We start from the raw sequence: 22,891 nt of genomic DNA, 5'->3' as shown, positions 1-22,891 counted from the left end.
ATGGGTTGTATTTACAATGGTGTTTGTTCTTCACTGGTTGCCCTTTTCTCGTGCCAACAGGTCACACATCTTGCTGCTGTGATGGCACACTGTGGAATTTCACCCAGTAGATATGGGAGTTTATCAAAATTGAATTTGTTTTCTAATTCTTTGTGGATCTGTGTAATCTGAGGGAAATATGTCTCCCTAATATGGTCATACATCTCTCACTCTCTCTCCATCCCTCTCAGGGAGAGATAAAGATGGCGGTGTGTATTGAAGATGATTGTAACAGTGAACTGCCTCCAGCCTCTCTGCTGTTCAGAGCAGCCCGACAGTACAGCTATGGGGTCCTCTTCAGCCTAGCTGAAACCCACCGACGCCTCGAGAGACTCGCCATGCGCAACAGAGGACCCCTCGAAGGTGAGGGAAGGAAGGAAGGAGGGAGGGAAGGAAGTGAACAATTTAGTTTTGCTTGTACTATTGTCTTACTTTTCCCCTCTCGTCTCTTTCTCTCCCTGGTTGTCTGTCTCGTCTCTTTCTCTCCCTGGTTGTCTGTCTCGTCTCTTTCTCTCCCTGGTTGTCTGTCTCGTCTCTTTCTCTCCCTGGTTGTCTGTCTCGTCTCTTTCTCTCCCTGGTTGTCTGTCTCGTCTCTTTCTCTCCCTGGTTGTCTGTCTCGTCTCTTTCTCTCCCTGGTTGTCTGTCTCGTCTCTTTCTCTCCCTGGTTGTCTGTCTCGTCTCTTTCTCTCCCTGGTTGTCTGTCTCGCTCTCTTTTCTCCCTGGTTGTCTGTCTCTCTTTCTCTCCCTGGTTGTCTGTCTCGCTCTCTTTCTCTCCCTGGTCTGTCTGTCTCCCTGGTTGTCTGTCTCTTCTCTTTCTCTCCCTGGTTGTCTGTCTCGTCTCTTTCTCTCCCTGGTTGTCTGTCTCTCTCTTTCTCTCCCTGGTTGTCTGTCTCGTCTCTTTCTCTCCCTGGTTGTCTGTCTCGTCTCTTTCTCTCCCTGGTTGTCTGTCTCCCTGGTTGTCTGTCTCGTCTCTTTCTCTCCCTGGTTGTCTGTCTGTCTCTTTTCTCCCTGGTTGTCTGTCTCGTCTCTTCTCTCCCTGGTTGTCTGTCTTCTCTTCTCTCCCTGGTTGTCTGTCTCGTCTCTTTCTCTCCCTGGTTGTCTGTCTGTCTCTTCTCTCCCTGGTTGTCTGTCTCTTTCTCTCCCTGGTTGTCTGTCTCGTCTCTTTCTCTCCCTGGTTGTCTGTCTCGTCTCTTTCTCTCCCTGGTTGTCTGTCTCGTCTCTTTCTCTCCCTGGTTGTCTGTCTCGTCTCTTTCTCTCCCTGGTTGTCTGTCTCGTCTCTTTCTCTCCCTGGTTGTCTGTCTCGTCTCTTTCTCTCCCTGGTTGTCTGTCTCGTCTCTTTCTCTCCCTGGTTGTCTGTCTCGTCTCTTTCTCTCCCCGGTTGTCATCGTCCTCCAGTTCCTCCAGTGATAGTGAAGGAGTGGTCCAGTGGGAAGTCGAAGTCGGCCCTGACCCCGGAGCTGGTTCCAGCGCTGTGCTTCAGAGAGTGGACCTGTCCTAACCTGCGGAGGCTGTGGCTTGGTAGAGCCAGTGAAGATCGCTCCCGGAGGACCAGAGCTTTCCTAGCCTGTCTGCGCTCTGACTGTCCTGCCTTACTCAACCCTGCTCAGGTCCCACAACACCTTCTGCTCATGTGCTGCGTGCTCAGGTGAGACTGGAAGGGTGTGAGAGGTGTGTGTGCTGCGTGCTCAGGTGAGACTGGAAGGGTGTGAGAGGTGTGTGTGCTGCGTGCTCAGGTGAGACTGGAAGGGTGTGAGAGGTGTGTGTGCTGCATGCTCAGGTGAGACTGGAAGGGTGTGAGAGGTGTGTGTGCTACGTGCTCAGGTGAGACTGGAAGGGTGTGAGAGGTGTGTGTCTGTGTACCACGTGTGTATACTGCGTGCTCAGGTGAGACTGGAAGGGTGTGAGAGGGGTGTGTGTGTGTACCACGTGTGTGTCGTGTGTTAAGGTGTGTGTGTGTGTTAACAGGTATATGATGCAGTGGCCAGGTGGTCGTATTCTACAGAGACATGAGTTAGATGCCTTCCTGGCCCAGGCAGTCTCTAACCAGCTCTACGAACCAGACCAGCTACAGGAACTGAAGGTACAACACACACTAGACACAGCCAACACTGCTGGACCAGGTCCAGTCTGAAGGTAAAGCTGGTTCCTGAGCACTTCCCAGAGGGAGCCATTGCTGGAGACCTGTTGGTGCCAGTATGCTACAGGTTCAGGACAGCCCATCATATCTTTGAGCATCAACTGCGCCTCTGGACCCAATAGTTTTGAGTCACGGAGTGAGGAGGAGAGGAACCATTTCCTGCACATTCTAGAAGAGAGGGACCCGATGTTAGCTGCCCACTTGTACATGGGTGTAGCTGGGTCAGCAGGGAGAAGAGAGAGACAATGATTGGGTGGTAGACAGTTGATGAAGTGGTACATGGGGGAGCATGTGTGTGGAGACGAGGAGATATCTGTGGCGAGGAGCAGTGCGGCAGGTAGACAAGCGGTTAAAAGCGTTGGGCCAGGAACCAAAAGGTTGCTGGTTCGAATCCCTGAGCCACCTAGATGAAAAATCTGTCCATGTGCCCTTGAGCATGGCACATAACCCTAATTGCTGCTGTAAGTCGCTTTTGTATAAGAGCATCTGCTAAGTGACTACAATGTGAAATGACTAATTATTATAATAACCAAAACAGTGTTAAACCAATCAAAATATATTTTCTTCAAAGTATCCAGCTGACAGCTTTGCACATCCTTGGCATTTTCTCAACCAGCTTCACCTGGAATGCTTTCCCACCAGTCTTGAATTAGTTCCCAAGACTCATCCCAAACCATCTCAATTGGGTTGAGGTTGGGTGATTGTGGAGGCCAGGTCATCTGATGCAGTAAAATTGCTCTTAAACATCCTGGAGGTGTGTCGGGTCATTGTCCTGTTGAAAAACAACTGATAGTCCCACTAAGGCCAAACCAGACGGGATGGTGTATCGCTGCAGAATGCTGTGGTAGGCATGCTGGTTAAGTGTGCCTTGAATTCTAAACAAATCACTGACAGTGTCACCAGCAAAGCACCACCACACCATCCCACCTCCTCCTCCATGCTTCACGGTGGGAAACAAACACCTCCTCCTCCATGCTTCACGGTGGGAAACACACACCTCCTCCATGCTTCACGGTGGGAAACACACACCTCCTCCTCCATGCTTCACGGTGGGAAACACACACCTCCTCCTCCATGCTTCACGGTGGGAAACACACACCTCCTCCTCCATGCTTCACGGTGGGAAACACACATGCGTAGATCATCTGTTCACTCACATCACGTCTCACAAAGACATGGAGGTGGGAACAGATGATCAAAGGACAGATCTCCACCGGTCTAACGTCCATTGCTCATGTTTCTTGGCCCAAGCAGGTCTCTTCTTCTTATCGGTGTCCTTTAGTAGTGGTTTCTCTGCAGCAATTCAACCATGAAGGCCTGATTCACGCAGTCCCCTCTGAACAGTTGATGTTGAGATGTCTGTTGCTTGAACTCTGTGAAGCATTTATTTGGGCTGCAATTTAACTTATTCTCTGTAGCAGAGGTAACTCTGGGTCTTCCTGTAGCAGAGGTAACTCTGGGTCTTCCTTTCCTGTGGCCCTCCTCATGAGAGACAGTTAACTCTAATGAACTTATCCTCTGCAGCAGAGGTAACTCTGGGTCTTCCTGTCCTGTGGCGGTCCTCATGAGAGACAGTTAACTCTAATGAACTTATCCTCTGCAGCAGAGGTAACTCTGGGTCTTCCTTTCCTGTGGCAGTCCTCATGAGAGCCAGTTTCATCATAGCGCTTGATGGTTTTTGCAGCTGCACTTGAAGAAACTTTAAAAGTTGTTGAAGTTTTCCGTCTTGTCTGACCTTGATGTCTTAAAGTAATGATGGACTGTCATTTCTCTTTGCTTATTTGAGCTGTTCATGCCATAATATGGACTTGGTATTTTACCAAATAGGGCTGTCTTCTGTATACCCCCCCTACCTTGTTACAACACAACTGATTGGCTCAAATACTTTAAGAAGGAATTAAATTCCACTAATGAACTTTTTAAGAAGGCACACCTGTTAATTAACCAACAATATTTTCAAAACTAAAAGCATTGTATTTGGGACAAATCATTCACTAAACTCTAAACCTCAACTGAATCTTGTAATCAATCATGTGGAAATTGAGCAAGTTGAGGTGAATAAACTGCTTGGAGTAACCCTGGATTGTAAACGGTCATGGTCAAAACATATTGATACAACAGTAGCTAAGATGGGGAGAAGTCTGTCTATAATAAAGTGCTGCTCTACCTTAACAACACTATCAACAAGGCAGGTCCTACAGGCCCTAGTTTCTACCTTCTTAACAACACTATCAACAAGGCAGGTCCTACAGGCCCTAGTTTCTACCTTCTTAACAACACTATCAACAAGGCAGGTCCTAGTTTCTACCTTCTTAACAACACTATCAACAAGGCAGGTCCTACAGGCCCTAGTTTCTACCTTATCAACAAGGCAGGTCCTAGTTTCTACCTTCTTAACAACACTATCAACAAGGCAGGTCCTACAGGCCCTAGTTTCTACCTTCTTAACAACACTATCAACAAGGCAGGTCCTACAGACCCTAGTTTCTACCTTCTTAACAACACTATCAACAAGGCAGGTCCTACAGGTCCTAGTTTCTACCTTCTTAACAGCACTATCAACAAGGCAGGTCCTACAGACCCTAGTTTCTACCTTCTTAACAACACTATCAACAAGGCAGGTCCTACAGGTCCTAGTTTCTACCTTCTTAACAGCACTATCAACAAGGCAGGCCCTAGTTTCTTCCTTCTTAACAACACTATCAACAAGGCAGGTCCTACAGGCCATAGTTTCTACCTTCTTAACAACACTATCAACAAGGCAGGTCCTACAGGCCCTAGTTTCTACCTTATCAACAAGGCAGGTCCTAGTTTCTACCTTCTTAACAACACTATCAACAAGGCAGGTCCTACAGGCTCTAGTTTCTACCTTCTTAACAGCACTATCAACAAGGCAGGTCCTACAGGCCCTAGTTTCTACCTTCTTAACAACACTATCAACAAGGCAGGTCATACAGGTCCTAGTTTCTACCTTCTTAACAACACTATCAACAAGGCACCCATACATACCCCACAAGACATGCCACCAGGGGTCTGTTTAAACTACTAACACACAGCTCAGACACCCATACATACCCCACAAGACATGTCACCAGGGGTCTGTTTAAACTACTAACACACAGCTCAGACACCCATACATACCCCACAAGACATGTCACCAGGGGTCTGTTTAAACTACTAACACACAGCTCAGACACCCATACATACCCCACAAGACATGTCACCAGGGGTCTGTTTAAACTACTAATACACAGCTCAGACACCCATACATACCCCACAAGACATGTCACCAGAGGTCTCTTCACAGTCCCCAAGTCCAGAACAGACTGGCGCACAGTACTACATAGAGTCATGACTACATGGAACTCTATTCCACAGTACTACATAGAGCCATGACTACATGGAACTCTATTCCACAGTACTACATAGAGCCATGACTACATGGAACTCTATTCCACAGTACTACATAGAGCCATGACTACATGGAACTCTATTCCACAGTACTACATAGAGCCATGACTACATGGAACTCTATTCCACAGTATTACATAGAGCCATGACTACATGGAACTCTATTCCACAGTACTACATAGAGCCATGACTACATGGAACTCTATTCCACAGTACTACATAGAGCCATGACTACATGGAACTCTATTCCACAGTACTACATAGAGCCATGACTACATGGAACTCTATTCCACAGTATTACATAGAGCCATGACTACATGGAACTCTATTCCACAGTACTACATAGAGCCATGACTACATGGAACTCTATTCCACAGTACTACATAGAGCCATGACTACATGGAACTCTATTCCACAGTACTACATAGAGCCATGACTACATGGAACTCTATTCCACAGTACTACATAGAGCCATGACTACATGGAACTCTATTCCACAGTACTACATAGAGCCATGACTACATGGAACTCTATTCCACAGTTCTACATAGAGCCATGACGACATGGAACTCTATTCCACAGTACTACATAGAGCCATGACTACATGGAACTCTATTCCACAGTATTACATAGAGCCATGCCTACATGGAACTCTATTCCACAGTACTACATAGAGCCATGACTACATGGAACTCTATTCCACAGTACTACATAGAGCCATGACTACATGGAACTCTATTCCACAGTACCACATAGAGCCATGACTACATGGAACTCTATTCCACAGTACTACATAGAGCCATGACTACATGGAACTCTCTATTCCACAGTACTACATAGAGCCATGACTACATGGAACTCTATTCCACAGTACTACATAGAGCCATGACTACATGGAACTCTATTCCACAGTACTACATAGAGCCATGACTACATGGAACTCTATTCCACAGTACTACATAGAGCCAGGACTACATGGAACTCTATTCCACATCAGGTAACTGATGCAGCAGGAGAATCAGATTTAAAACGCAGATAAAAATACACCTTATGGAACAGCGGGGACTGAAGCAACACAAACATAGGCACATGGATACACACATGATAAACAAACAAACGTACACATGGATTTTGAGTTGTAGATATGTGGTAGTGATGGGCCTGAGGGAACACAGTGTGTTGTGAAATCTGTAATGAATCTAATGTTTTTAAAATGGACCCCAGGAAGAGTAGCTGCTGCCTTGGCAACAGGAACTAATAGGGATCCATAATAAACCCCAGGAACTAATGGGGATCCATAATAAACCCCAGGAAGAGTAGCTGCTGCCTTGGCAGGAACTAATGGGGATCCATAATAAACCCCAGGAAGAGTAGCTGCTGCCTTGGCAGGAACTAATGGGGATCCATAATAAACCCCAGGAAGAGTAGCTGCTGCCTTGGCAGGAACTAATGGGGATCCATAATAAACCCCAGGAACTAATGGGGATCCATAATAAACCCCAGGAAGAGTAGCTGCTGTCTTGGCAGGAACTAATATGGATCCATAATAAACCCCAGGAAGAGTAGCTGCTGCCTTGGCAGGAACTAATATGGATCCATAATAAACCCCAGGAAGAGTAGCTGCTGCCTTGGCAGGAACTAATGGGGATCCATAATAAACCCCAGGAAGAGTAGCTGCTGTCTTGGCAGGAACTAATATGGATCCATAATAAACCCCAGGAAGAGTAGCTGCTGCCTTGGCAGGAACTAATGGGGATCCATAATAAACCCCAGGAAGAGTAGCTGCTGCCTTGGCAGGAACTAATGGGGATCCATAATAAACGCCAGGAAGAGTAGCTGCTGCCTTGGCAGGAACTAATATGGATCCATAATAAACCCCAGGAAGAGTAGCTGCTGCCTTGGCTGGAACTAATGGGGATCCATAATAAACCCCAGGAAGAGTAGCTGCTGCCTTGGCAGGAACTAATGGGGATCCATACATAATAAACCCCAGGAACTAATGGGGATCCATAATAAACCCCAGGAAGAGTAGCTGCTGCCTTGGCAGGAACTAATGGGGATCCATAATAAACCCCAGGAACTAATGGGGATCCATAATAAACCCCAGGAAGAGTAGCTGCTGCCTTGGCAGGAACTAATGGGGATCCATAATAAACCCCAGGAAGAGTAGCTGCTGCCTTGGCAGGAACTAATGGGGATCCATAATAAACCCCAGGAACTAATGGGGATCCATAATAAACCCCAGGAAGAGTAGCTGCTGTCTTGGCAGGAACTAATAGGGATCCATAATAAACCCCAGGAAGAGTAGCTGCTGCCTTGGCAGGAACTAATGGGGATCCATAATAAACCCCAGGAAGAGTAGCTGCTGCCTTGGCAGGAACTAATGGGGATCCATAATAAACCCCAGGAACTAATGGTGATCCATAATAAACCCCAGGAAGAGTAGCTGCTGCCTTGACAGGAACTAATGGGGATCCATAATAAACCCCAGGAAGAGTAGCTGCTGCCTTGGCAGGAACTAATGGGGATCCATAATAAACGCCAGGAAGAGTAGCTGCTGCCTTGGCAGGAACTAATGGGGATCAATAATAAACCCCAGGAAGAGTAGCTGCTGCCTTGGCAGGAACTAATGGGGATCCATAATAAACCCCAGGAAGAGGAGCTGCGCCTTGGCAGGAACTAAGGGGGATCCATAATAAACACCAGGAAGAGTAGCTGCTGCCTTGGTAGGAACTAATGGGGATCCATAATAAACCCCAGGAAGAGTAGCTGCTGCCTTGACAGGAACTAATGGGGATCCATAATAAACCCCAGGAAGAGTAGCTGTTGCCTTGGGTTAGTACGTTCTCCTTTGTCCTGAGTTGAGGGGTCCGTACGTTCTCCGTTGTCCTGAGTTGAGGGGTCCGTACGTTCTCCGTTGTCCTGAGTTGGGGGGTCCGTACGTTCTCCTTTGTCCTGAGTTGGGGGGTCCGTACGTTCTCCTTTGTCCTGAGTTGGGGGGTCCGTACGTTCTCCTTTGTCCTGAGTTGGGGGGTCCATACGTTCTCCTTTGTCCTGAGTTGGGGGGTCCATACGTTCTCCTTTGTCCTGAGTTGGGGGGTCTGTACGTTCTCCTTTGTCCTGAGTTGGGGAGTCCGTACGTTCTCCTTTGTCCTGAGTTGGGGGGTCCGTACGTTCTCCTTTGTCCTGAGTTGGGGGGTTCGTATGTTCTCCTTTGTCCTGAGTTGGGGGGTTCGTATGTTCTCCTTTGTCCTGAGTTGGGGGGTCCGTACGTTCTCCTTTGTCCTGAGTTGAGGGGTTTGTGCGTTCCCTTTTGTCCTGAGTTGAGGGGTTTGTACGTTCTCCTTTGTCCTGAGTTTTGGTGGTCCCTCGTGGGCTGATCCTTTAGGGTGTGTCCCTGGTTACACTGTCTGATGGGTGTGTCCCTGGTTACACTGTCTGATGGGTGTGTCCCTGGTTACACTGTCTGATGGGTGTGTCCCTGGTTACACTGTCTGATGGGTGTGTCCCTGGTTACACTGTCTGATGGGTGTGTCCCTGGTTACACTGTCTGATGGGTGTGTCCCTGGTTACACTGTCTGATGGGTGTGTCCCTGGTTACACTGTCGGATGGGTGTGTCCCTGGTTACACTGTCGGATGGGTGTGTCCCTGGTTACACTGTCTGATGGGTGTGTCCCTGGTTACACTGTCTGATGGGTGTGTCCCTGGTTACACTGTCTGATGGGTGTGTCCCTGGTTACACTGTCTGATGGGTGTGTCCCTGGTTACACTGTCGGATGTGTTTCCCTGGTTACACTGTCTGATGGGTGTGTCCCTGGTTACACTGTCTGATGGGTGTGTCCCTGGTTACACTGTCTGATGGGTGTGTCCCTGGTTACACTGTCTGATGGGTGTGTCCCTGGTTACACTGTCTGATGGGTGTGTCCCTGGTTACACTGTCGGATGGGTGTGTCCCTGGTTACACTGTCTGATGGGTGTGTCCCTGGTTACACTGTCTGATGGGTGTGTCCCTGGTTACACTGTCTGATGGGTGTGTCCCTGGTTACACTGTCTGATGGGTGACCCTTTAGGGTGTTTCCCTGGTTACACTGTCTGATGGGTGTGTCCCTGGTTACACTGTCTGATGGGTGTGTCCCTGGTTACACTGTCTGATGGGTGTGTCCCTGGTTACACTGATGGGTGATCCTTTGTGTTACACTGTCTGGTTACACTGTTGATGGGTGTTTCCTGGTTACACTGTCTGATGGCTGATCCTTTAGGGTGTTTCCCTGGTTACACTGTCTGATGGGTGTTTCCCTGGTTACACTGTCTGATGGCTGATCCTTTAGGGTGTTTCCCTGGTTACACTGTCTGATGGGTGTTTCCCTGGTTACACTGCCTGATGGGTGACCCTTTAGGGTGTTTCCCTGGTTACACTGTCTGATGGGTGTGTCCCTGGTTACACTGTCTGATGGCTGATCCTTTAGGGTGTTTCCCTGGTTACACTGTCTGATGGGTGTGTCCCTGGTTACACTGTCTGATGGGTGTGTCCCTGGTTACACTGTCTGATGGGTGTGTCCCTGGTTACACTGATGGGTGTGTCCCTGGTTACACTGTCTGATGGGTGTTTCCCTGGTTACACTGTCTGATGGCTGATCCTTTAGGGTGTTTCCCTGGTTACACTGTCTGATGGGTGTTTCCCTGGTTACACTGTCTGATGGGTGTTTCCCTGGTTACACTGTCTGATGGCTGATCCTTTAGGGTGTTTCCCTGGTTACACTGTCTGATGGGTGTTTCCCTGGTTACACTGCCTGATGGGTGACCCTTTAGGGTGTTTCCCTGGTTACACTGTCTGATGGATGTGTCCCTGGTTACACTGTCTGATGGGTGACCCTTTAGGGTGTTTCCCTGGTTACACTGTCTGATGGGTGTGTCCCTGGTTACACTGTCTGATGGGTGACCCTTTAGGGTGTGTCCCTGGTTACACTGTCTGATGGCTGATCCTTTAGGGTGTTTCCCTGGTTACACTGTCTGATGGGTGTTTCCCTGGTTACACTGTCTGATGGGTGACCCTTTAGATCCAGCAGGCCCTGTGAGGTCACATGATATTTCACCTGGTTGTGAAGGGTCTTAGACCAAGAGCTTAGATGAACTCAGTCGTCCATAACAGTTCCATGGACACTAAAAGGATGTTCAACCTATGACATCACTACATATCCATATGGTTGGTTTTATGAGAAATCTAAAAAGAACAGGGACTTTGCATTGATGTGAAAAGCTTATACTAAATATGATAATACAATATGTCACGTCTCAAAATTAATATCCATTTGACCTCTATTGTTTTGTGTCCTGTGAATTCCACTTCATTGGGTCAGGTAGCCATGAGGCCTTAATTGTTCACAGCATCCAGCCTAGCTGATGTCATTTTTCTGGGGGGGGGGGATCCTTTTGTATTGTTTCTCTGGCCTCCATTGATTTAGTCACACTAATTCTGACCATCCTACTGGGGGTAAAAACTCCAATGACTTTGGAATGGATTATGATAGAGACATGAGGTTTGGGACATTGGTTTTCTTAGAGGATTATCTGGCCAGTTAACATATTATTTTACCCATTGGTCAAAAGATGCGTTTTTGATTGGACACATTATTTAATGTGTATCTCTGTAGGTGGAGAAGGTAGACAGTCGGGGAGTCCAGCTGGCGTCTCTCTTCATGGCGGGCGTGGACACGGCTCTGTTGGTCAACGACGTGTGTGGTCAGCCGTTACCATGGGAACACTGCTGCCCCTGGGGCTTCTTCGACGGGAAACTCTTCCAGACCAAACTGGCCCGCGCCGCCCGAGACCGCCAGGCTCTGCTCGACATGTGTGAAGGACAGGTCGGTCGGGGGGGGGGTGTCCCCCATGAGACAAACTGCTTTCTGTGACCCATATAAAAGGCTAAACTGACCCATATAAAAGGCTAACTGCTTTCTGTGACCCATATAAAAGGCTAACTCGACTGCTTTCTGTGACCCATATAAAAGGCTAACTCGACTGCTTTCTGTGACCCATATAAAAGGCTAACTCGACTGCTTTCTGTGACCCATATAAAAGGCTAACTCGACCTCCGGGATTTATAAGTGTATTTCATTTGTTCTGTCCAACAGGAGGAGCTGGTGTCTCGTGTGGAGAAGATGCGTCAGGCCATCCTAGAAGGCATCAACTTCTCTCGTCCTCCTCCCCCTCCTCCTCCTCTCCCCCCTCCTTCCTTCCTGCCCCCTCCCCCCTTCTACCCTCTGCCTCCCCTCTACCCTCCCCGGCCCATGGGAAACATGCCACACCACCACCCTCAACATCCTCACCCTCATCACCACTCACACCCAGCCCAGCATAGACCCAGAGCCTTCCCAGGTGAGCATCTCACACACACATATCCAATAAATCAATGCAAAGATCCAGACACTGAGGCGTTGGTGTTGGATCCAAGACGCTGAGGCGTTGGTGTTGGATCCAAGACGCTGGTGTTGGAGGCGCTGGTGTTGGATCCAAGACGCTGAGGCGTTGGTGTTGGATCCAAGACGCTGAGGCGTTGGTGTTGGATCCAAGGCGCTGGTGTTGGAGGCGCTGGTGTTGGATCCAAGACGCTGAGGCGTTGGTGTTGGATCCAAGACGCTGAGGCGTTGGTGTTGGATCCAAGACGCTGAGGCGTTGGTGTTGGATCCAAGACGCTGAGGAGGCGGATCCAAGACGCCGAGGTGGTGTTGGATCCAAGACGCTGAGGCGTTGGTGTTGGATCCAAGAGGCGCTGGTGTTGAAACCTGAGGCGTTGGTGTTGGATCCAAGACGCTGAGGCGTTGGTTTTGGATCCAAGGCGCTGGTGTTGAGAGGCATTGGTGTTGGATCCAAGACGCTGAGGTGTTGGTGCTGGATCTGCTGGATCCAAGACGCTGAGGCGTTTGTGTTGGATCCAAGATGCCGAGGTGCTGGTGTTGGATCCCTGGTGTTGGATCCAAGGTGTTGGATCCAAGACGCTGAGGCGTTGGTGTTGGATCCAAGACGCTGAGGCGCATTGGTGTTGGGATCCAAGCGCTGAGGCGTTGGTGTTGATCCAAGACACAGAGGCATTGGTGCTGGATCTGAGGTGGGTGCTGGAGCGTTGGTGTTGGATCCAAGAGGTTGGTGCTGCATCTGAGATGCGTTGGTGTTGGATCCAAGGCGCTGGTGTTGGAGGCGCTGGTGTTGGATCCAAGACGCTGAGGCGTTGGTGTTGGATCCAAGACGCCGAGGCGTTGGTGCTGGATCCAAGGCGCTGGTGCTGGAGGCGCTGGTGTTGGATCCAAGACGCTGAGGCGTTGGTGTTGGATCCAAGACGCTGAGGCGTTGGTGTTGGATCCAAGACGCTGAGGCGTTGGTGTTGGATCCAAGACGCTGAGGCGTTGGTGTTGGATCCAAGACGCTGAGGCGTTGGTGTTGGATCCAAGGCGCTGAGGCGTTGGTGTTGGATCCAAGATGCTGAGGCGTTGGTGTTGGATCCAAGACGCTGAGGCGTTGGTGTTGGATCCAAGACGCTCAGAGAGGCGTTGGTGCTGGATCCAAGAGGCGCTGAGCATTGGTGCGTTGGTGCTGGATCCGAGGGCGTTGGTGTTGGATCCAAGACGCTGCATCAGAGGCTAAAGTGTTGGTGTTGATCCGGCGTGGTGTTGGATCCAAGACGCTGAGGCATAGGTGTTGGTGTTGGATCCAAGACGCTGAGGCGTTGGTGTTGGATCCGAGGCGCTCCGAGGCGTTGGTGTTGGATCCAAGACGCTGAGGCGTTGGTGTTGGATCCAAGACGTTGGTGCCGAGGCGTTGGTGTTGATCCGATCTGGTGCAAGACGTTTGGTTGGATCCGAGATGCCGAGGCGTTGGTGCTGGAATCCAAGACGCCGGTGTTGGATCTGAGGCGTTGGTGCTGGATGTGTTGCATAGGTGTTGGTTGGATCCGAGACGCCGAGGCGTTGGCTTCGAGACGCAAAGGCGGCGCGTTGGTTGGATCCGGGCGCCGGGGTTGCTGTGTTAATCCGGCGCTTTGGTGTTGGACGCCGAGGCATTGGTGCTGGATCCGAGGCGTTGGTGCTGGATCCTGCATCAGACGCTTTGGTGTTGGATCCGAGATGCCGAGGCTTTGGTGCTGGATCTGAGGCGTCTGTGCGGGATCCGAGGCTTTGGTGCTGGAGCCTGGAGCCGAGGCGTCGGTGCTGGATCCAAGACGCCGATCCGAGATGCAGAGGTGCTGGATCCAACACGCCGAGGCGTTGGTGCTGGATCCAAGACGTTGGTGCTGCATCTGCGATGCATAGGTGTTGGTGCTGGATCCGAGACGCCGAGGCGTTGGCTTCGAGACGCAAAGGCGTTTGGATCCGTGGCGTTGGTGCTGGATCCGAGGCGTTGGTGCTGGATCCGAGGCGTTGGTGTTGGATCAGAGACGCGGGGGGGGGTTGCTGGATCAGAGACACCGAGGCGTTGGTGCTGGATCTCAAGACGCTTTGGTGTTGGATCCAAGACGCCGAGGCATTGGTGCTGGATCTGAGGTGTCGGTGCTGGATCCAAGACGTTGGTGCTGCATCTGCGATGCGTTGGTGTTGGATCCAAGACGCTGAGACGTTGGTGTTGGAGCCAAGACGCCGAGGTGCTAGTGCTACATCCGAGATGCCGATGCGCTGGTGTTGGATCCAAGGTGTTGGTGTTGGATCCAAGACGCCGAGGCATTGGTGCTGGATCTGAGGTGTTGGATCCGAGACGCCGAGGCGTTGGTGCTGGATCTCAAGACGCTTTGGTGTTGCTGGATCCAAGAGACACCGAGGCATTGGTGCTGGATCTGAGGTGTCGGTGCTGGATCCGGGCGTTGGTGCTGGATCCAAGACGTTGGTGTTGATCCGAGAGGATTGGTGCATCTGAGGTGTTGGTGTTGGATCCAAGAGGTGCGGTGCTGGATCTGGGCGTTGGTGCGCTGAGGATCCGAGGTATTGGTGCTGCATCTGCGTTGGTGTTGGATCCAAGACGCCGAGGTGCTAGTGCTGATCCATCCGAGATGCCGATGCGTTGGGTGTTGGATCCAAGGTGTTGGTGTTGGATCCAAGACGCCGAGGCATTGGTGCTGGATCTGAGGTGTTGGATCCGAGACGCCGAGGCGTTGGTGCTGGATCTCAAGACGCTTTGGTGTTGGATCCGAGACACCGAGGCATTGGTGCTGGATCTGAGGTGTCGGTGCTGGATCCGGGGCGTTGGTGCTGGATCCAAGACGTTGGTGCTGCATCAGAGACGCTAAAGTGTTGGTGTTGGATCCGAGGCGTTGGTGTTGGATCCGAGGCACCGAGGCATTGGTGCTGGATCTGAGGTGTCGGTGCTGGATCCGAGGCCTTGTTGTTTGTTGTTGGACCAAGAGGATCCGAGGCATTGGTGCTGCATCTGCGATGCATAGGTGTTGGTGTTGGATCCGAGACGCCGAGGCGTTGGCTTCGAGACGCAAAGGCGTTTGGATCCGAGGCGCCGGTGTTTAATCCAATACGCCGAGGCGTTGGTGCTGGATCCGAGGCATTGGTGCTGCATCTGCGATGCATAGGTGTTGGTGCTGGATCCGAGACGCCGAGGCGTTGGTGCTGGATCCGAGGCGTTGGTGCTGGATCCGAGGCGTTGGTGCTGAATCCGAGACGCCGAGGCGTTGGTGCTGGATCCGAGACGCCGAGGCGTTGGTGCTGGATCCGAGGTGCTGGATCCGAGGCGTTGGTGCTGGAAGACGCCGAGGCGTTGGCTGGATTGAGGCGGGGTGTTCCGAGAGGCGAGGCGTTGGTGTTGGATCCGAGACGCCGAGGCGTTGGTGTTGGATCCGAGACGCCGAGGCGTTGGTGCTGGATCCGAGGGGTTGGTGCTGGATCCGAGGGGTTGGTGCTGGATCCGAGGGGTTGGTGCTGGATCCAAGAGGGGTTGGTGCTGATCCAAGACACCGGGTTGGTGCTGATCCGAGGGGTTGGTGCTGGATCCGAGGGGTTGGTGCTGGATCCGAGGGGTTGGTGCTGGATCCGAGGGGTTGGTGCTGGATCCGAGGGGTTGGTGCTGGATCCGAGGGGTTGGTGCTGGATCCGAGGGGTTGGTGCTGGATCCGAGAGGTTGGTGCTGGATCCGAGGGGTTGGTGCTGGATCCGAGGGGTTGGTGCTGGATCCGAGGGGTTGGTGCTGGATCCGAGAGGTTGGTGCTGGATCCGAGGGGTTGGTGCTGCAACGGAGATGCTGTTCGTGCACCAAGAAGTTTGATGTTCTATCTGCACTTTTCTAACAGATAACAAGCACACTTTTATCTGTCTTTTAATGAGCAGGTCTGCAGTCGATCCCCCCCCAGGGAGGGAAGTTGGAGATAGCCGGAATGGTGGTGGGGCAGTGGGCCGGGAACAAACCACTGCGTGGCAGAGGGGGATTCAACATGCAGGTGGTGTCAGTCGGGGCTGGGAGAGGGTAAGACACTGCTGCTGCTCTCTAAATTAAACTCCTTACTTGAGTCTAATATGACTTTTTACTAATCCCTCTCTCCCCCGTCCCTCCAGAAGGGGTAAGGACATCCCAGTGAAAGGAGGGCGAGGAGGTAAAAAGGTGACTGCCAACAGAATAAAGGTTTGACATCAGAATAAGGTCAAGCCATAGAATACATTTAGTGTGACAACACACTGCTTAAAGAGACCGTTAGATGTAGTTTTAAATAAGCATTAACTCTTTCTCTCCTTGCCTCTAGACCTCACCCCCTCCCCCCTCCACCAGCCCCCCCAAGTCCTCTGAAGGTGAGGGTCTTAACTCTGGGGGTGTGGCCCAGAAGCTGAACGGCAGCCCTGCAGCCTCCGCTATTGGCCAGCCTTTGGATCTTCCCCCACTGGCCCAGCCAAACCCGTGTGCCTTAGCCAGCAAAGACAACCAATCAGAGGAGGCCCCTTGTTGCCTTGACAGCTGTCCTTCAGACGGAATGTAACGAAGGAGGATTGACTAGGCTTTCCCAGAATGCACCAGGGTGTTCTGAAAGTGCCGTCTGTGTTCCACTGCCTTCCCCTGTCTGTTAGCCTCGCCCACCAACACACCAACCAGGAAGTCAGAGAGAGGGGGAGGTGCTCTGCTCAATCAGTGGATTTGATTGAGGTGTTCCGCTAGCCTTTCCCCCCCCCTCTCTCTGCTTCTTTGTGTGATTGGTTCGGCAGAGCAGTAAGCCCAACCCCTTTGATTTTGTCATGTTTTATTTTAACGATGAGAGGTTTTTCTCCATGAGTCCATTTTGTCTAAGCCCCGCCTCCGCCCCATAAAGCCCTGCCCCCATGGCTGTTGTAGCCCCAGCACACTGTCTCATGTTGTAATGATCCCTCCCTAGTGTTAAAATGGATTGTGAATTGAAATGGGATGATGTGATCTACTCTCCCCTACCGAGGTCCTCACAGTTAGACTTGAACTACGGTGTTTAGTAATAGTGGGTTTACACACACAGTAACGTTGCCACTAAACACACACTGTTGGGCCAGTCTGTTAGTTCCTCGGTTTGCTGGCCATTAGAGGTGTGTAAAGGTTTAGTTGCCCAACCCAGCCGTGTTGAGACCCCCTGACCACGGATGTAAACTGTTGCCATAGGGACCTCATGGCAAGCGGCGTTCCATGTGAGGTCAGAGAGGAATAGAGAAAGGAGGACGGCGTTTGCTAAATCCCCCGATACACCACCGATAATGATCTATTAGCATCAACCGCGCCTCTAACCTCCCCGCCCAGACCCATCTGTATTAGCTACGTTGTGTTGCTAATCACTACCTGGGGCGGCAAGTAGCCTAGCGGTTAGAGCGTTGGGCCAGTCACTGAAAGGTTACTGGATCAAATCCCAGAGCTGACAAGGTAAAAATCTGTCGTTCTGCCCCTGAACAAGGCAGTTAACCCACTGTTCCCCGGTAGGCCGTCATTGTAAATAAGAATTTGTTCTTAACTGACTTGCCTAGTTAAATAAAGGTTACATTTAAATATAAAATATTACCCTGAGCGTCGGTGTGTTAGCATAGCTTAGCCCCTTCAGTAGCATTTGCACCGCTAATGCGTTAGCATGCTAACGTAGGCCAGACCCTTGAATAACATTAGCACTTACGTTAATATGCTAGCATGCTAATTTAGCCTAGCCCAGCCGTGTTGAGACCCCCTGACCGCAGATGTATGTACGCACCTTAACCTGATGCTCCAACGTATGGAAGCTCTTACCCCTATATTATATTACTGCATTATCCCCTATGCTCTTATTGTATATCCCAATGGGGAGCACTTACTAATGTTGCATTCGTTGTGATTATTAATGAATTGACCGTCTGTCTGAGAGGGTGACCTGTGACCTAGGACATTTCTTTTACCTCTAACTTTAGACATTAGACACCTTTAGAGACTTCTTTTGTGCGTTAATATACCCCTGTTAACAATAGCTGTTTAAATGTGAGCAGAGTGGTCTTCAGAAGAGTCCCAATGGATCCCAGGTTAAAACACAGTCAGGACAAACATGGTGGCACATCGGGTGTTAGAGGTCAGAGGTCAGCCCCTCTGACTGGCACCGCGTCTAAATTAACCTCTCAATTGGCACCCTGTTTCCTACATGGTGCACTACAACTCCTGTTCATCAGAAGCAGTGCATTATGGGGGTAGGTTGCCGTTATAGACAAGACCCGATGAAGTCCCAAAGCATAGACCCACACCAGCCCTGTCACCTGGCTGGCCAATCGGGACAGGCCTGGTAGCACCGCCGCCCCAACCCCGCCTGGTGATTAGCAGTCACCACGGCGATAGCACAGAGTTCTAAGCTCTTTAACCAACAGGAAGCACTTCCCCCAAACTACCTAGACAATCAGCAGGGGTTTGGGGTGGGACCACTTGAATGTTCTGCCCCAAATCTAAAGATCCTAAATAGTTTTATAATTATGATAGAGGACAAAAATAAGTATTCCCTTAATAGGTGTGCTCTGAGAGGAATCAGAGTATTGACTTGTTTTAATGACAGAGCAGAGCAGTAAGATTGATCTGTCTGTCTCCTGGACATCTGTAGAAATAACATGGACTTAATCAACTCAACTAAACCAGCGTAGGGACATGGATGCTTCCCAAAGGACTCCTAGTCCTTCTACTGCACTACTTCTGTTTATGGCCCATAGGGCTTTGGTCAGAAGTAGTGCACTATATAGGGAATGGGGTACCATTTGGGAGGCACCCAATATGAATCCCTGGCAAGGCAACAGAAGGAGACCATGCCAATGACTTGATGCTGCATCTATCTAATGGTAGGCCTAAGACAATGTTTCCCAAATTCGGACCTGGGGACGCCATGGTTTTTTCCCCCTAGCACTACACAGCTGATTCAAATAATCAAAGCTGTGTAGTGCTAGGGTCAGAACCAAAAGGTGCACCCGGGAGGGGGTTGACTGAGTTGGGGAAACGCTGGTCTAAAATCTTAACCGTTTAACTGAAGGAAACCCTGACCAGATGAAATGGCACCCTATTCCCTACATTCTGACTGATCCTCTTCGCTCCTGTGAAGAACCTAAGGATTCCACAAGACTGCCTCTGCTGCTGATCTTCAGACTCGTAGGGTACACAGTCATCGTTGATATTTAAATCACTGACCGTTAAGATCCACCGAGACACAACGAACGGCCTGTTAACTTGTCAACAAACAACTACCAAATGAAAGCCAGGGTTTTACTGATGGCTGGTTATTGATATGACTACAGCTGAAGCATACAGAGCATTGTTAGGAGTGCTGCTACTGTAGTTGTAGGACAGTAGTAACAGTATTGGACGAAGCTCTTCAGGACTGTAGGTAAAACACAAACATAAAGGGTGACATTCTGTCTGCTAAATTAGTCCAATTCCAGCCCCAACTACCTTAGTAGCATCTCCATAGCGCCACAAAGCCCAAAGTTGCAAAAAGCAAACATACCCTTCAACCAAAATGATTTTAGAAAGCTGTGGCTCGAGACTCCATGGCGTGCAAAGGGTTGTGGAACTGCTTACAAGCAAACCATCTCTGCCTTCTGATGGTTGTCGTAAAACGAAGTATTGGGAACAACAACAAGTCATTTAATCCAGTCGTCTCAGGGCTATCTAGCAGACAGATTTGAACCCCTAGACTGGCTAGAGAAGAGCCCCAACTGGTCATCTAATACCCAGCATGACTAGACGACTACAATTCATACATGTATATGTAGATACAGTACATATTCATAGGTTGCACCTCCGTCACTCGGTCGCGCATCATGCCATTGTTCTGAACGTTCTCAAGCAGGCCTCTATCGGTGGCGCCATAGTGGTGCCCTAAAGTTGCCATTAAAAAAAAGTAATTTTTGGAAATACAATGACATTGCTAAAGTAGTCAAGTATTTAGTAGGAAACGATTTTGCCAGCGTTATCATGCCGTCAAATATACTTTGATTACGATGTTGTCATTAGCTAGCAAACTTTGTCTAAAACCTCATTTTTAAAAATGGCATCACCTCTATCTTAGCTAGCTTTCTAGCTAATGTTACACTGCATTTAAAGTCAATCTGGTGGCCTCACCTCAATCTTAGCTAGCTTTCTAGCTAATGTTATACTGTATCTAAAGTCAATCTGGTGGCCTCACCTCAATCTTAGCTAGCTAGCTAATGTTATACTGTATCTAAAGTCAATCTGGTGGCCTCACCTCAATCTTAGCTAAGCTAGCTAGCTAATGTTATACTGTATCTAAAGTCAATCTGGCGGCCTCACCACAATCTTAGCTAGCTAGCTAGCTAATGTTATACTGTATCTAAAGTCAATCTGGCGGCCTCACCACAATCTTATCTAGCTAGCTAGCTAATGTTATACTGTATCTAAAGTCAATCTGGTGGCCTCACCTCAATCTTAGCTAGCTAGCTAGCTAATGTTATACTGTATCTAAAGTCAATCTGGCGGCCTCACCACAATCTTAGCTAGCTAGCTAGCTAATGTTATACTGTATCTAAAGTCAATCTGGTGTCCTCACCTCAATCTTAGCTAGCTAGCTAATGTTATACTGTATCGAAAGTCAATCTGGTGGCCTCACCTCAATCTTAGCTAGCTAGCTAATGTTATACTGTATCTAAAGTCAATCTGGTGTCCTCACCTCAATCTTAGCTAGCTAGCTAATGTTATACTGTATCTAAAGTCAATCTGATGGCCTCACCTCAATCTTAGCTAGCTAGCTAATGTTATACTGTATCTAAAGTCAATCTGGTGGCATCACCTCAATCTTAGCTAGCTAGCTAATGTTATACTGTATCTAAAGTCAATCTGGTGGCCTCACCTCAATCTTAGCTAGCTAGCTAGCTAATGTTATACTGTATCTAAAGTCAATCTGGTGGCCTCACCTCAATCTTAGCTAGCTAGCTAATGTTATACTGTATCTAAAGTCAATCTGGCGGCCTCACCACAATCTTAGCTAGCTAGCTAGCTAATGTTATACTGTATCTAAAGTCAATCTGGTGGCCTCACCTCAATCTTAGCTAGCTAGCTAGCTAATGTTATACTGTATCTAAAGTCAATCTGGCGGCCTCACCACAATCTTAGCTAGCTAGCTAGCTAATGTTATACTGTATCTAAAGTCAATCTGGCGGCCTCACCACAATCTTAGCTAGCTAGCTAGCTAGCTAGCTAATGTTATACTGTATCTAAAGTCAATCTGGTGGCCTCACCTCAATCTTAGCTAGCTAGCTAGCTAATGTTATACTGTATCTAAAGTCAATCTGATGGCCTCACCACAATCTTAGCTAGCTAGCTAATGTTATACTGTATCTAAAGTCAATCTGGTGGCCTCACCTCAATCTTAGCTAGCTAGCTAATGTTATACTGTATCTAAAGTCAATCTGGCGTCATCAAAAGGTTATTTATTATTTTATCCTGTTGAATGTCATTGTATTTCCAAGCCACTGTAATGCACTTCTGATGATCTTCATCAGTAGAACGCTCAGTCGTGCCTCAGTTCAAAACGAACGTTCTAAACAATATTGTGACAAAACTTGCAACCCATGAATAATGCTTGGCCCTTTTTCTCATGACATTACTGTAGCACATTAAGATAATGGGACACTGCAGGTCATGAGTATTTCTGTTCAGCCAGGAGGAGGAGTGGGCCTACTTATGTCACTCCGCTAGCTGGCAAGATTACGTTCCTGTCGACTCACTCGTGAGAAGACTTACTCAAGCACACAGTAGTTGTTACCAGCCCTCTCTGTGTTTGTGCTGAAGTGATGTAATGTTGCTGTTCCCCGTCGGTTACTGTCTGTGGGTGAAGCAGAGAGACTTGGTAACACCTACTGTTGTGCCGAGCTGCAGTCTGACACACACACAGCCCTCTTGACTCGTAAGAATACTCACACGCGCACACACACACACACACATTGATGTCACACCCTGAGTTAGACACTAGCTAGTATGGATAAAGTCAACAACATAACTCTCCCATTGTTATCCGTGTCTGATTTAGTTGTATTAGATTTTATTGATCAGTGAATTTATTGCATATTTTAATATTCCTCTATATACCAACATCTCCTCTCTCTTCACCCCCTCGCTCTTCACCCCCCTCGCTCTTCAACCCCTCGCTCTTCAACCCCTATCTCTCTTCACCCCCTCGCTCTTCACCCCCTCGCTCTTCAACCCCTCGCTCTTCAACCCCCTCGCTCTTCAACCCCTATCTCTCTTCACCCCCTCGCTCTTCAACCTCCCCTCGCTCTTCACCCCCTCGCTCTTCACATCCCCCTCGCTCTTCACCCCCTCGCTCTTCAACCTCCCTCGCTCTTCACCCCCTCGCTCTTCAACCTCCCCTCGCTCTTCACCCCCCTCGCTCTTCAACCCCTCGCTCTTCAACCCCCTCGCTCTTCAACCCCCTCGCTCTTCAACCCCTATCTCTCTTCACCCCCTCGCTCTTCAACCCCTATCTCTCTTCACCCCCTCGCTCTTCAACCCCCTCGCTCTTCAACCTCCCCTCGCTCTTCAACCCTACCTCTCTTCACCCCCCTCGCTCTTCAACCCCTATCTCTCTTCACCCCCTCGCTCTTCAACCCCCTCGCTCTTCAACCCCTATCTCTCTTCACCCCCTCACTCTTCAACCCCCTCGCTCTTCAACCCCTATCACTCTTCAACCCCCCCTCGCTCTTCAACCCTACCCTCTCTTCACCCCCTCGCTCTTCAACCCCACCTCTCTTCACCCCCTCGCTCTTCAACCCTACCTCTCTTCACCCCCTCGCTCTTCAACCCCACCTCTCTTCATCCCCCTCGCTCTTCAACCCCCCTCGCTCTTCAACCCCCTCGCTCTT

General features: G+C 49.6%; 1 protein-coding gene across 1 annotated transcript in view; it reads left to right on the top strand.

Annotated features, from left to right (window-relative positions):
- The window catches only part of LOC115126149 (constitutive coactivator of PPAR-gamma-like protein 2), a 71,003-nt gene extending 48,968 nt beyond the window's left edge, over window positions 1–22,035 (top strand). The window contains exons 10-17 of the mRNA XM_065021115.1: window positions 231–402; window positions 1,435–1,684; window positions 2,005–2,119; window positions 11,240–11,449; window positions 11,720–11,963; window positions 15,905–16,040; window positions 16,130–16,175; window positions 16,315–22,035. Coding sequence (XP_064877187.1) covers window positions 231–402; window positions 1,435–1,684; window positions 2,005–2,119; window positions 11,240–11,449; window positions 11,720–11,963; window positions 15,905–16,040; window positions 16,130–16,175; window positions 16,315–16,545 — 1,404 coding nt within the window. The 3' untranslated portion in view covers window positions 16,546–22,035. The remainder of the gene's footprint in view (window positions 1–230; window positions 403–1,434; window positions 1,685–2,004; window positions 2,120–11,239; window positions 11,450–11,719; window positions 11,964–15,904; window positions 16,041–16,129; window positions 16,176–16,314) is intronic.
- The last annotated feature ends 856 nt before the right edge of the window (window positions 22,036–22,891 follow it).

The sequence above is a fragment of the Oncorhynchus nerka genome, linkage group LG7, assembly GCF_034236695.1.
Source record: "Oncorhynchus nerka isolate Pitt River linkage group LG7, Oner_Uvic_2.0, whole genome shotgun sequence".
NCBI lineage: Eukaryota > Metazoa > Chordata > Actinopteri > Salmoniformes > Salmonidae > Oncorhynchus > Oncorhynchus nerka.
Note: the sequence above shows the minus strand (reverse complement) of the source record. Positions and strands in the feature narration are given on the sequence as shown.